Here is a 16,132-nt window from a genome sequence, read left to right as displayed (position 1 = left end):
TTCTCCAGTAGTCAGTTTAGTTTCTATACTCTGAAAACTACTTTGGAAAAAGGTGTAACATGAAACATGTCATCATTTCAAAAGATGTTCAAAGTGTAGCACTATTTATTTTTAATGCTTCTGTGGAAAATGACCTATTAAAAGAAATTCTAAACTCAGATTTAAATTAGACAAAGTATAGGCAAATGATTTCTTTTCAATATGTGGACACAATGTCTAAACAATATTAGGAACACAATTCTAGCTAAAGATAAAAATGGTTACTAGAATGAAATATTTAGGATATATAGATAAGTTACCAGAAAGTGCCTGCTTTTTATCTACAGAGCAAAAGCACCCCAGACATTTTTATAAAAGTGGGATTTTAAGCAAATGTTTAAAAAGTGACAATTAGTATAATAATGTCTTACTAAAAATACCCAACAGCACTATAAATAAGTACAGAGTATTCACAACAGTAATCCTTACTGGAAGGGCCACTTGAGAAAAGTTTACACTCACTTGGAAGATTGCCTTAAAGTTTATCTCTTATCTGTGACCAAATATCTGGGGTACTTTTGGAAGTTTTCAGTACACCCCCTTAGAGAACGGCTTGTGAATTGTTTCACACATTCCTAAACACTTGGCTGTGTTTAGACTGAGTTAGCGTAATTCACACGTATAAGCTGACATACATTTATATTGACAGAATAAATTGTACAGTCAAATGTTCATTGACTTCATGTTATTTTAAAGCATTTTCTTGATAAAATATATCTTTAGTTAATCCTACTTTGCTATGCTATCTAGTAAAGTAAGTTCACTGTAGCTAATAATGTTACAGACGTATGTATACCCTTGTATACCCGGGACAGGGCTGTTCTGTGCCAATGAACAGCGGAATATTGTCCTCACTGATTTAAGAATTAAAAATATAAATTTTAAAATTTTTATCTGTCTCTGTATCAGTGACTTAATTGATATCAAGCTGGTATCAATCAACATTATATTTTTTCTGAAATAAAGTTAATCTTCAAATGGCAATTGTCTTAGTTATCTAGTACTGCTATTAACAGAAATACCACAAATGAATGGTTTCAACAACAAAAATTTATTAGCCCATGTTCTAGTAGGCTAGAGGTCCAAATTCAGGGCATCAATTCCAGGGGAAGGGTTTCTTTCTCTGTCACCTCTGGAGGAAAGTCCTTGTCTTCAACCTTCCCCTGGTCTAGGAGCTTCTCAGCACAGGGGTCCCAGGTCCAAAATATGCACTCTGCTCCTGGCACTACTTTCTTGGTGGTATGAGGTCCTCCTGTCTTTCTGCTTGAGTCTCTATATCTCAAAAGAGATTGACCCAATATACAACGTAAACTTATAGAGTCCTGCCTCATTAATATAACTGCATCTAACCCTGCCTCAACATCATAGAGGTAGGATTTACAACACACAGGAAAATCCCATAAGATGACAAAATAGTGGACAATGACACAATACTGGGAATCATGGTCTAGCCAAGTTGACATACATTTTTTGGGGGACACAATTCAATCCATTACACCAACTTTCTCTGAGAGTGACAGGAAAAATCAAATTATGGTTACCTAGTACATCTTCATTTTGGGCAGGTGGGTGGTGGTCGTGTTCATTTTCCTTAGTAGAGATTCTAGATTTTACCATAAATAGTGCCTAAAGTGACACAATGGGTATAAAAAGCACAGGCAGTGTTACTTTGTCATTTCCTCATTTTCAACAACAAAATCTACCTTTCTTGCTCCAGAAATTCAGAGAGAAGGGCTCTATTGTCACATGGCTGATGTTGTCAAAGAACACACAGCCTATTAATTGGGAAGCATTTAAGCAATAGGTATGCTTAACCACAGAAATCATATAATTGACAATGCTTTGGAAATGGTGGTAATCATTTTGAAAAAAGAAAAATCAGTAAAACCTAAGGGGGGAAAAAAACAAATTTTTGTAGGAAATAAAATCACCTTAACGGTGGATAATTCTATATCTTTGAAAATACAGACACTTAGTGATTTGATCTTTATATTACCAAACTAATGTTAACACTGAATTTCTCTGGATAGTCATTGACACTAGTTTCATCAAACTTTTCTCCTGTGCTTAAATTTTTTTCCATAAATATACTCATGCCTTCATTAATTTAGTTCAAAGGCATTACTCTTAAAAAAAAAAAAAAAAAAAAAAGACCCACTGCCATTGAGTGGATTCAGACTCATAGCCACCATATAGGACAGGGTAGAACTGCCCCTTAGGGTTTCCAAGGCTGTAAGTCTTTATGGAGTAGACTGCCACATCTTTCTCTCCTGGATTCGCTGATGGGCTCGAACTACCAACGTTTTGGTTACCAGCCGAACACTTTTAACCACTGCGCCACCAGGGCTTCTTACATGAGTCTAGCTTAACAAAAATATTAATCTCTTTATCTATTTAATTAGGTTTGTACTGATGCCTTAACAAATTACTACAAACTTGAAGGCTTAAACAATGCAAATTCATTATCTTACAATTCTGTAGGTAAGAAGTCCAACACCACTCTCACTGGGATAAAATCAAGGTGTCAGCAGGACTGTATTCCTTACTAAAGAGCATATGGGAATCTGCTCTCTTGCCTTTTCCAGCTTCAGCTTGTGGCCCTTTTCCTCCATCTCCAAAGCCAGCAACATTGCATCTCTCTGGCACTTCTTTCTTCCTATTTTTCTGACCAGAGCTGGAAAAGGTTCTGCTTTTAAGACTGTACATGATTAAATTGTGTCCATCTGGGTCACTATGAGTTGGCATCGACTCCATGGCCATGGGTTTGGTTTTTTGATTTTGGATAATCCAGAACAGTTTTCCCATTTAAAGGTCATTAACTTAGTCACAACTGCAAAGTCCCTTTTACAGTGTAAGGTAACATTTTCACAGGTTCCGAGAATTAGGACATGTACATTTTTGTTGAGGAATGATTCTTCCTACCAAATCTATTATGGTCTTTTAAGTGTCTCTAATGATGTGGTCACAGCTGACATTGTGGTCTGGCTGCTAGATGATTGGCACTGAAAAGGCATAAGGAAAAAAGAGACTATATTTGGAAATGACTAAATGTTGATAGTTTTTACTCATTGTCTCCTTTGTGAAAACTGGCCAGGCGGTAGCCTGGAGTTGGATGATTTCTTCTTATGCTCAGCTAGATGTAAGATCCAAGAAGGATGATAGAGAGAGAGGTTCTATTCCAAATGAATAAAGGATTAAACAGTCAGTTCAGAAACATGGCTTAGAAGAGATAAGAAACATCCAAAAACAGAAGTCTAAATAAGTAAACAATAAAAGCTCACTAAGGGCAATATTCAACACACTGAGCAGACTAGGATGATTTTGGGGTTTTCAAGGGACCCACTGCAATCATTTTCATTCAGTTTCTTAGGTGTGGGTGGACAGACATTCTATACAGTCCATACAGTACAGATGCTATGTTAGGCTGGGTTCTCTAGAGAAACAAAACCAGTAAAGCATATAAGTACACATATCAAAAAAAAAAAAAACTTTGCCATTGAGTCAATTCTTACTTATAGCGACCTTATAGGATTTTCAAGGAGCAGTTGTTGGATTCGAACTGCTGATCTTTTGGTTAGCAGGGGAGCTGTTAACCACTACACCACCAGAGCTCCAAGTATCTATAGAAAGATTTATATCAAGGAAATGGCTCACGTGGTTGTAGAGGCTGGAATGTCCCACTTTTGTGGGTCAGAATAGAGGCTTCTCTTGATTCACATAGCCCCAAGGGCTGATGAACCCAAGATCGGCTGGTCAGAGAGCAGGGTTCTTGCTCACAGACTGTGAAGATCTAAGGATCCCAAGATTGGCAGTCAAGACCACAGGTAAACTGCTAGCTCAAGCCCCAAGAACCAGAGGTCAGAGGAACAGGAGCCATCTGCAGAACCTAGAACAAGCAAAAGCCCACAAGCCTTGCAAGAATGTCTGCTTATATTGAAGGTAGGCCACATGCCAAGGAAACTCCCTTTCAACTGACTGGCTACTTACAGCAGATCCCACATGGAGGTGATCACATTATATCAAATCTCATCATGGAAGTGATCACAATATCACACGACTGCCAAACCACTGAGAATCATGGCCCAAGTTGACACACAACCTTAACCAACACAGTTGGTAAAATCAGTACCAGTTACCTCCCAGTCTATTTCCCACAAGAATGGGGGTCACTGGAGCTCATTCTTAGAATTCTGCCAACCAAACTTACAGAGGAAATACTGGTTGGGCTGATACGTGTTCTGTTTCCTGACAAACATTTCTCATTTAAAATAGTGAACTGGAATTCTGCTTTAGTAAAACAGAGTAGAGCCAAGCTAGGCCAGTCAAATATGTTGTTAGGAATTTGTTACTGCTGTTATTTTAGGCCTTAGTTGGGTCTTCTTACCCTCCAGTTTATGGCACCCTCATCTCATTGGTTTGTATATGCTCCCTCCCTTATTTTATTATATATGTATTTTTCCTTTTATCACAACCCACAATTATTTCTCTACTTCTGCCTGCAATATGCACCTGCTCCAGTGTAAACATATTCAGGAATTACATATCAAATGCATGTACTAAACCCTAATTGGAATACAAGCTCCACAAATAGTTTGCAAATTTTCAAATGAAGAATAAGGACAGAGATACACCACCATAAATTAAGACATATTACAATGCTATGGAAATTAAAATGCAGTACTGGCAGAACAACTGATCAGTTGTTCTGATCTATGAATATAATGGAACTTATTTATGATAGCACCAAAAGGATAAATTAGATAATTATTAATTACACTTTTTTAATTCTATTTTAAATATGATTATATGTCATAATAATAGATGGTGTTCAGAAAGCTGACTTACTCTTATAAAGAGAAAAATAAATGTCAATCCCTTTCTCATATATAAAATTAATTCTAGATGAATTAGAGTTAATATGAAAAGTAAAATTATAAGGCTTACAAGAGAAAATGTAAGGAGCCATTTTTGTGATCCCCAAAACACAAACCATAAGGGGAAAAAAATGGATGGATTAGTCTACCACAAAGTTAAAGATTTCTTGTTAACATGGATGAAACACAAAGTTAGTGGCTAAGACTCCAGGAATTTACAAGTGGTACACACAACACGGAAACCCTGGTGGTGTAGTGGTTAAGAGCTATGGCTGCTAACCAAAAGATGGGCAGTTCGAATCCACCAGGCGCTCCTTGGAAACTCTATGGGGCACTTCTACTCTGTCCTATAGGGTCGCTATGAGTCGGTAATCGACTCGATGGCAATAAGTTCGGTTCAGTTCAGTACACACAACACACTGTTGGTTTCTGCTGGTCACTTGAACTGACAGCCCAAAGCCCAGGAGAAGTTGAGGCATGGATAGTCCTACGTGTGCTGAGAAAAAGCCAGTGCAAAGTGAGAATGAAGCAGATGCTTAGACATGACAGAGCAAAAGAGCATGTGGCTTTAAAGAGGTTGCAGAGACTAATTCTTGATCCCAAGTTCTAGTTCCTAGTTCATAACCTTCAGAGTCCCCAGCTTTAACTCACAATATCAGATTTCATGAAATAACGGATATACTTTCTTGAGTTATATTTTTCATACCATAAAACACATTAATTTAATCATTTTTCACAAATTTTATAGAATTGTGCAATAATCACTACAACTGAGTTCCCTGGTGCTCATCTGCATTAATCTCTGTCTTACAGTTTCTTTGAAAAAATGTCTATTCAAATTTTGCCCAGTTTTAAATTGGAGTTGTTTACATCACTTATGTGACTAGGTAGATTTCAGAAAAATAGCCTAGAGATACCGAGTTTGTGAACAAAACTAATTTGTTCCATTTGAGGTAAGTTTGAAGTATGTGTTAAGGATGGCTCAAATCTACTTCTATGACTAGAGGACATTAACTCAAAACTCAACCCAAAAGTCATTAACTTGAAAGTATGATGCTATAAAAATAGTCAATGCACTTCAGATGATAATAAAAATATACCCAGATCCACGGGTTTTATCAATATTTAATTCTTAGACCACAATAATCAGGAAAAGGAGCAATACTTGTAAGATGAATCATACCTAGAAGAGGAAGACTAATACAAAGCCATATCATATGAAAAATTTAAAGCATTTCAGTTGTTGGAACACAAGTTCTTCTATGTCAAACCAAAGCTAAAATCAAATCAAAACCAAAATTCTGATATACATACAAATGCCTTAGGTCAATGGCTTTGGAGAAAACCAAAGAGCCACAAGTACCACAGATGAAGCTTAGAGCATAAGTAGCAGTTAAGGGAACCTGAGATTCTTGCCCGGAGATGTTAAAGGAAAACATCTTAAATCTTAACACAGATAGGCAGGTAAATCTTACCTCTTACTGATTCGATTTATGCAAAAAAAAAAAAAAATTATCATTCAAATACAAAAGCAGCAAGATTCTTTTTTTTTTTTTTTCCTTCCCAAGGCTGTAGCATAATTCCTACCAGTAAAAATAAACCAGTCAAACTGTTGGAGGAGAAAAGGAACATTCAAAGCTTGTGTCAATTCTCCTGGGTTACCAAAGGTAAAACATGATTTTTTGTTAAAAAGAGATGGCCAAAGCCAATTTTTATACAGGAAAAATGGGTATTTACACTCCCAAAAGGTAATACAGATTTATCACAAAATCACGGGGGGGAAAATATTGAGTTACATACCAAACACAATCGGCGGAACAACAACATCACCTATTCGTGCTTAAAAAACATGCCATTTGCCAACAAAGGGTTTAGATAGTAAAACACAACTTTTTGATACTAGCCATACTAATAATTTAATGATTAGAATTAGAAAACAATAATTTAAGCATTTTATATCTTAACATGATAGTTATATATACTCATTTTAACGCTTTAGTTCTATTTTCATAATTTGACTGGGGCTTGGGTTGACATATAAAACAAATTTTTTTCTATTTAAATTATGGAAAATTGGCTCCCAGTTAAGCGTTTTCATCAGAGATTAGTTCCTAGTTCATAACCTAGTTATGAGGGAGATGACTGTGTGTATTAATTTCTTTCTTTTTAGTAGTAATTACTGGTTTCCTATCAGGCATCTGTGTTTCCTTTCCGGCAACCACGGGCTTAAGCATAACAATGATTGTGACGACAGTGCAAAATCGAGCAGCGTTTCATTCTGTTGTACACAGGGTTGCTATGAGTCAGAACTGACTCGACAGCACCTAACAACAACAACATCAGGCATCATGTGTACCTTTTTCCTTCTCCTTCCTAACAATGTTCCTAACAAACATTTGGGTCTCCACTTCTTAGCTCATGCAACCCATGTGATTTTGGGGAAAGTTGATCACACTCACGGAGCAGTATATCCCACTGTTCCCAGAAAGCAATATACCCGTACATCATTCACAGATGAGCATGGTGTTTAGGTGTGCTACTGTAGAAACAGTATTGTTCCCTGGATGTAAACCTTTAGTATTGTTCTCTAAGAAAATAGGAGACTAATAATATCATTTCTCCTTTACAGTCTAGTAAAAGGAACATGCCTAACTATAAATTCGAGGACTGTATGGACATACCAAACAGCCTTTAGCTCTATTCTCATTAATCGCAAAGAGATGAAATTGCCCCTAGGTTTCCCTGACCATCAAGCCAAGCTCTAATGTTTGAGATGGAATGAAGATAAAATTGTTACTGTCATATTAAAATAGTAGAAAGAACTCGCACAATTCTAAAATGAAATGCTCTGGTTCTAAATCCATTCAGCTATAAATGCTCCCTTTTCCTTTCTAACTTGGAAAAACTCATCATCTTCATAAAGTTAAAAATGTTTGTTTCTAAAATACATTTCAATGATCTCAATATCCTTTATCAACAAAAATACCAAAATCCTCTAACAAGATGAAGAAAACTGAGTCTAATTATATGTCTTGCCTAGATATTCATAGAATATTTTATGCCACAAAAGAAGTATTTTTTCCCATGAGGGGTCAAGAGACCTACTTTACAGTCAAACTCTCTAAAATTAGCATATACAACATACTGCAATATAACAAAAGTCTCATGGGAAGGATGGGTGAGATGGTGGCTCAGTTTCCTTTCTGTAAACCAAATGGTCTATTTAATTTGCTATCTCTATTGGCACTTAGAATCTGAAAATTCTAATTTAGGACTCAGTAGTATAGCCTTGCCATTCAAAAGAGTTAGCAACCATAATAAACCCGACCCATTGCCACTGAGTTGATTCCAACTCACAGCGACCCTACAGTGGCTAGTCTAAAGAAATAGCAATTGTTCTATTTCTTAGTATATTATATGTATATATTTTAAAAACCTCATGAAACAAAAATGCTATAAAACTTATGCTTCTAATGAACAAAAATCTTAAAAGTTTATGACAATACATCTTATAGAACTACCTCATCACATTTTTATGTTTGAAACAGACCTTTTAAACAGAGTACCTATCTTTCATATACTCATATATTCCTTGGCAATTTTATGTGTATATAAATCCTATGATCATTCCTTAATAAATACAAAAGAATAAAAATGCCTATGAAATTTAGACAAGTACATTCCAATCAGTATAATCCACTCAGAATCTCAGTTTAACTTATTCAGTTACTACAGATTTTAATAGAGCCGAATCTGTTACTATACAACAGTACATCACTGCTCTCTGAGGGTACCCCTGCCCCTCCAAAAAAAAAAAAAAAAAAAACAAACCCACTGCCATCAAGTTGATTCTGACTACAGTGACCCTATAGAGTAGAGCTGCCCTATAGGGTTTCCAAGGCTGTAATCTTTACGGAAGCAGACTGCCACATCTTTTTCCCACAGAGTGGCTGGTGGGTTTGAACTGCTGGCCTGTCAGTTAGCAGCTGAGTGCTTAAGCAAGCACTGCGCCACCAGGGCTCCTTCTGATGGTACCATTAATATATAATTTTAAAATTCTGGAATAAAAAAAACTTCAGTGTAATGTAAAACAAATTTTTAAACTTTATGAGCTACAGAAATAGAAAATGGGGAGAAACAACATACGTCTACAAATATTCATTACCTAGTTTTACAAATTTATACTGTTCCTTCATATAAGCCCTTAAAATGATTTTTCCCAAGATTTTCCCTGATGATCAGTTGAAAGGCACTAAATTTGTAAGTTTAAGTAAAAGTCTTCAAATATAATGAAATAAAAACAGACATAAGGCTAAGCAGCACATTTACAAAGAGCTAAAAAAAAATATCGTTTGGTTAGCAGCCATAGCACTTAGCCGTTATGCCACCAGGGTTTCCAGGAAGAGCTAGATTATTTTAGAAAGGAGGGGAATACAATTTCAAATTTTAATATTAGAGATGTATGCAGACTTTTTACATGCAGATACATACACATTTGTTACTCAGGTTCATGCTTTAACTGCTAAAAAATGGCAAATCACCACTCACTGCCTGCAGATAAGGAAATGTGGGAAAATAAGTATTTAATGAAAGTTCTCACCATTGTCTAAGTTTAAGAATCAGAAGTATTTGCAATATTTTCAATATAGATTTAGTACTGCATTTAAGGGAACTAAAATTACAAACTCTGAATCTTCATTTATTCAAAGAGAAGAAATTAAATTGAGAAGGTTCACTTGATTGCAGATATTAACGTTACTGTAGTAGATTCTTCCACTCGTGTCATGCTTTATGAAACTGTCCACTAGAAAAGATAAAAACATACAAAGTAAATTGTATTAAATGGTATGTAATACTACTCCAATGTTCAAACATGTAAAGAGAAAAATATAGAATATAGAAGTACAGTTATCTGTGTGAACAGCAGCTATTAGTTAAATTATACATTACAGTCAAAAGTCTGAAGTAAAATACATGATGCTTTAAAAATGCAGAGAAGTAAAACAAAATATCTGGGCTGATCAATGGGTAGCTAGATCTCACACATCTAATAATCATTAAACGGAAAAAAGTGAGATAGTAGCAGTAAGTCACCCGTCCTACCACAAAAAACAAACAAACAAACAAAAATAGCAATAAAACCACAAAACAAAAATAAAGGAATTCTCATTTGAGGCAGGCAAGTGAAAAATGGTAGTTATTATTAAATAATGGTTTGAAAAAGTCTTCCTTGCTTGAGCTGAGAAAATATTCCATTTGCTGTTCTGTTTAACCATGTTTATTTTATCTGTGATAGCGGGTTTTGAAAGAACCATTGGGATAGAACCAGAGATATTTAGTGGTCTCTTGAGTAGTGTTTTCCAAGTACTTCTGAGGAATATTATTGGGTGTTATGTATTATTTGGAGTCTCTAGATAGTGCAAACGTTCAGTATGCTCAGCTGTTAACTGAAAGGTTGGAAGTTCTGGTCTACCTAGCGGCACCTCAGAAGAAAGGTCTGGCAATCTACTACCAAAATATCAGCCATTGAAACTCTTATGGAGCAAGGTTCTATTCTGACACACATGGGGTAACCATAAGTTGGAGTCAGCAAATGGTTAATGTACAATTTAAAAATCTATATTTAGTTTAGAAAATAAAGAGTTAAACCAAGTAAACCTGCTTTTTGTTATTGCAGACCTTAGAGACTTCAATACTGTACCGTTTTTAATCTCTAAGAAGGTAATACAATATACTATATAAAAAAAAAATTTATATACTATTCATTAAATTTTTAAACATTTTTGACCATGGGACTGTATTTTCCACAATACTAAGTCCTCTTAGGACCAGTACTGGGAAACTAGAGCAGAGATCCTCAATCTGGCTTCGCATTAGATTCTCTTGGGGAGCTTAGAAAAATCCTGATGGCTAAGCCTCACTCTCAGAGATTCTGACTGATATGCTGTGGGCCCCAAGGATGAGTCTGTTTTGGAAGTGTCCATGAGATTCTAAGGTGCAGCAGGGTTGAAAACCACTGCACTAAAGGACTGCCTCTGCTCCTGTGCTGGCATACCCTGTACTAATGTTAGTTTGTGTCTTGATGCCGTCATCGCATTGGCTTGTTAATGTAAAGCTGCCTTTCCAGAAGACAGTGAGCATTTCCAGAGCCAATCATCCTGGGAAGAGGCAGAGCTGGTCTGTAGATGAATACATAGATGCATGGAGACAGGAAAGGAAATGTTTTCCTCAGGCTATAGAGTCTGGTGAGGAAGAATCTAGCTATTCTGTAGGACACTCCAGGCCAGCCCACAGAGTAGGCCAGACAGAAGCCCTTAAAGACCCTAGGCCAAGAGGTTTGAGAATTAAGTTACTCTACATTGTATCTTCCCTCACAATATCCCTGAGCCTCCAGAAATATATTTTGAGATGCATTTATGTGAGTCAGCCATTCTTCTCCTTGGGGAAATCCTCCTGCCACTGCCCACCTTGATGACCCTGAAGGTCATTTTTATTAAGGGGGAGAGAGGGATTTCATACAAGAGTAGGGACAGGGAACGTTTTTCCTTTTGAGCACTTCTAGGGGGACCAGTTGCAATATAAGGCCTAATTTATTTTTAATCTATAGCCTTCAGGGTGTAGAAAAAAAGTTCAGGTTTAATTAAGAAAGCTCCTTTCTTTGAGTTTAAAACACTGGTTAAAGAACACGTAAAATAAGTACCTTCTTAATTTTTTTTTTTAATTCTGACTATATCTAGACAAAATTATTCTTTTAACATTATATGTTACTTTGATCAAGTCACTCAGTACCTCGTTTCTTCTACTATGAAAGAGTGGATCTCGACATCATTTCTAGGCCTGTAATTTAATTTGAATAAATATTGTTTTTTTGTTCTTGAGAACACTGTATGAAGTAAACCTGATGACAGAGATCTTTATCTCGACAGAATATTAAAAGAAAGCAACCAGACTTCTGATAAGATTTGACCTTGTATCTCCCAGTTTTTTTTTTTTTTTTTACACTAGATCTAGTCTATTCTGAGGTATATAAGAAACATAAGCAAAATGGTCAGTTACTACGGAAAATATATACATATAATTTTTTGTTTCTTTTGGTAACAAAAACAAAACTGAACTTGGAAAACAGTGAATCAGATTAAAAATATACTGCTAAATCAAATTAAACATAAATGAGTGAAACTATGAATATTATCCCTTCCAGAAGTATACATAAGGAAAGTATTTCCTTTAAAAATATACCCAAAAAATCTCAGTATTATCTTAAATCTATTATATCTGAATGTCTTAATATCTGAACCATTACTCTCCTGAGATTTAACATGTATAAAGGCATTGCAGTCCTGTTAGACTGTTAACATCCCCATATTCTGGGCTTTATTTAACTTGACCATCATAGTATCCTCAATACCTAGTGAGGTGCCTGCTGCATGAGAGGCAGATGGGTGAGCAAACCTGTCTACCCTACTATCCTTACTAAACTTTACGTAACTCTGATAACAAGCAACAATGGAAATATCAAAGGTCTCAAATCTTTGAATGAAAAAACTTAGGTGATGAAAAGAGAATTTATAATGAAATTCAATTTAATAAGATTGTGAACAGAAACTAGAAATGTCTGTCAAAATGGCACTGAATTTGGTGTGATTATTATTTTCTTCTTTATACTTTTCCATATTGTTTGAACTTCCTACACATTTAAGATTATCATTAAGTATATAACATTGTTGCTTGTTGTATATAATATTATGTATAAAGATACAGCACTAAGACAATCAGAAAAATCAATTTTCATTTTGGGAAAAAAGAAAGCAAATCTATTCCAATGAATGTTAAAATAAACTGAGACTCCTCAAAACTGATTCATAATTTTTAGATAAAGCATATCAAAATGAAACTATTAAATGGATGGCTACTTAAGTGCTAAAAAAATGCCATTTAAACCTTAAGAAACTTTAACACTTACTCTAAGTCCACCTTCTGGTGGGGGACCAGAGGAAGCGATTTGTTTTTCTATTTTTTCCCTTTTCCTTCTCTTTTCTTCCACAGACTGAACATCCAAAATCCCCCGAGACGCAGCCTTTAAAAAAATTGTAAGGAGTATTAAAACAAACAACAGTCAACATCTAGCGTACAAAAGCTGTTTTGTTTGGTTTTTGCTTCATTGTTGTTGGTGGTTTGTTTTTGGTAACAAAGAATTAGAATAAATCTGCAACAAAAACCCACCATGTTTCCAAAAAATCTGCAACAGCCTTACATAAAACACAAAATATACTGTCATTTCTTCTTTGGGTATTTTGCAACCATACAAATTTTTCCCCTACACTTACTTAACATATGTCAGTGTTTCACAAGTACAGTCATTTCACACCAAGCAAGGATGTTATTGAAGGGGCATCTCCTCTTAAAGAAGGTTTTTGTAAGTTAATCTTTATACATTAAATTTTATAAATACATTAATGTAATTTATAGAAAAATGGTAATTGTTTTGAAAAAAGATTACTTTTTAATACAAATTTATAGGATATTTACATTAGAGAATGCTACCAGTGACAGGCATTGGTGGAGAATAAATAATAAACAATTATCTAAATAGGCAGAATTTTATTTTTATTCTCACCTCTTTCTGTCTTCTCTCTGCAGCTTCTGCAAGTTTTGCTCTTTTCTCTTCCTGAGGAAAATGTGTAACACAATATGTTTTAAAAGAAAACCAAACATTTGCATGGATAAATTATACACTTATGTCTTATAGACAATATAACATTTTACAAAAATATTTAGTACAGACCCAAATGTCCCATTAACAATATTACTATTTAAAACAAAATACTCAACTTTCTGAGCTTCATTTTCCCAATCAATATATCTTCAAATAAGCACAGGTTAAGAGGCAAAAAATTGAACAGCTGGCTTATAAAGCCCATTCATTAAACAAACAAAACAAATAAAAAAAAGGTTTACAAGCTAGACAGGGCAAAAATAAAAAGAAATGGCCTTCAATAACATAAGGCAGGAAATATATGGTTTGGTACCACCAGTTAAAAAGGATTTTGGAGGAGGCTGGTGTTTTCAGGAAAGGTTCATGAATGAATTGGGCTAGCCCCGTTATGTAGGATGGGGAGAATTTGAGTAAATTTTTGAGAGGCAGTGTTCCATGTTGGGAAACAATATAATTTTATACAATATATTTCATGACTAAACTATGCAATCTTTAAATATATGAGACAGAAAGCGGCATTCTCTTAGGGGTCTGGTGTTAATAATTCCCCCATTTTCCGTACCACAATACCTACATTCATTCCTTCACTGGACAAATACTTATGGAGCACCTACCATGCCTCAGGAATTTTTCCAGGTATGGAGGAGACAACAGTGAAAAAAACTCAAGATAAATATCTCTACCCTATGGAACTTGCATTCCAATGAGGCTATACAGAAAATATAATCAAGTGAATATGTTTGTCAAACATAAGTGCTTTGGGGGGAATAAAAAGTAGAGTGTGGTGGAGACGATAACTATAGGGTAGGTAGGTGGTATGTGGGGGATCTGTTTTATTTAGAATGGTTTGGAAAACACTCACTGAGAAGGTGACACCTAAACAGTTATCTCCAGGAGGAAAAAGAATGAGCCATGTGGTTATCTGAGACGGTTTAGCATGGGGGCGTGGGGAGTGCTTAACAAATGCTGACAGAACGGTATTTTTATTAACAGCCAAATAGAGAATTAACAATATTTAAAAGTAACAACAGCAGCAAAAATGAACTTTCTTATATACCAACTTACAGTCATTTTTAGGACGTATAATCAAATGGCTAAAAACAGTTAATGTACTTCCTTAAATATCTAATTTTCTTCACACAATTTTTAGCTGTTACATAAACATACCGCTAATAACAGAAAGTTACAGAAACCATACACATCTTGAATTACAAGCTGCCCAACGAAATTTGAATTTCAGATAAACCACGAATAATTTTTAGTAAAGTGCGTTCCAAATATTGCATGGGACAAATATTAAGAAAGTAGTCAGCGCTTATTTGAAATTCAAATTTATCTGGCTTCTTGTATTTTTATATGGTAAACCTGACAACGTTACAAATTGTACCTTCTGTACTAACATTTATATATATACTTTTAATGAAAAACTTAAAGAGATAAATACTAAGGAAAAACATTAATAGACTATCCAACAAAGCGCAGGGCTATAGGGGAGTTTATTGAGCACCTTCTTTAAACAGTTGGTACAGACACAGGAAAACGCACATTTCCTAGAACATTAAACACTTCAGATCACGGAGAAAGGAATTTCTTTTGCATCCTAAACCCATAAACCGCATCGCCAAGAATGGCCCATACACAGCACCGTCTGCGTATGCGTGAGATCTAGGAACTCGCAATTTTGCCAAAGTCTGAAAAAGGTAAAAACACCCCGGAGCCGCCTTTGGGTAAGTGCTGTGACGAAAGTGGAGAGACCGACACGGGGGCGGCAGCTCAGGTTCTGCTGGCAGGGCCCCAACGACCCCCGGGGCGCGTCCACTAGTCCTCGCCACTAGGGTCCCCGCCGGGGGGCTCTCCTCCGCCCGGCGCCACCGCGTCCAACGGCCCGTCCCGGTGTCCGCAGTTGTGGGCCTGCCAGCGCGCCCCTCCGGGTGACAGGTGCGCGCACGAGGACGTGGGGACGCGGCCCTACTCACCGGATCCGGCGAGGCAACGTCGGACTCTCCAGGGCAGGGAAAACACAGCCCCATGGGATCAGCGTCTGAGGGGTCCCTTACGGGGCCCGCCCCAAACCAGGCGGCGGGAACTGCGCGTTCAGACTCGGGGCCCAAGTCTTACGAGCTCGCCCCGCCCCCACCCCGGCCTAGCTGCCCAGCTCGGCTCCGCCCCCTGTGGCAACACCTCGCCCCCACTTTCTGCGGCTCCGCCCGCCCCTCTACGGCAACGCCCACCTCCACGTCTCGCCACTCCGCCCCTTCCCTGCGGCTCGGCTCCGCCTCCTTCTGGCAACGCCCCTCCTACACTTCTGCGGCTCCGCCCTACCCAGCAAGGGGCTGCACTCGCTAGACTTAGCGGACTGAGATCCTAGGAGACACCTGGTTCCGAGATGGAAAAGCCTGGCTGTGGTTCCAAAAGCTCTTCCTGACTCCCTTCGCCATTTATAGATAAGTGACACGACTCTGGATACTTTATTCTGTCTCATTTTCTGAGAAGGAATTTTGGC

At 36.8% G+C, this 16,132-nt stretch overlaps 1 protein-coding gene across 1 annotated transcript; it reads right to left on the bottom strand.

Moving 5' to 3' along the window:
- Positions 1–6,453: 6,453 nt before the first annotated feature.
- SVIP (small VCP interacting protein) lies at positions 6,454–15,513 on the bottom strand. The gene is given in 5 exon segments (XM_023550774.2): positions 6,454–9,717; positions 12,877–12,990; positions 13,531–13,581; positions 15,175–15,201; positions 15,204–15,513. Coding segments are annotated over 5 exon segments (252 nt in total). The 5' UTR covers positions 15,249–15,513; the 3' UTR covers positions 6,454–9,702.
- Between the last annotated feature and the right edge of the window lie 619 nt (positions 15,514–16,132).

Source organism: Loxodonta africana, chromosome 7 (assembly GCF_030014295.1).
Source record: "Loxodonta africana isolate mLoxAfr1 chromosome 7, mLoxAfr1.hap2, whole genome shotgun sequence".
Taxonomy (NCBI): Eukaryota; Metazoa; Chordata; class Mammalia; order Proboscidea; family Elephantidae; genus Loxodonta; species Loxodonta africana.
The sequence above is the reverse complement of the archived record's forward strand: the minus strand, read 5'-3'. Positions and strand labels throughout refer to the sequence as shown.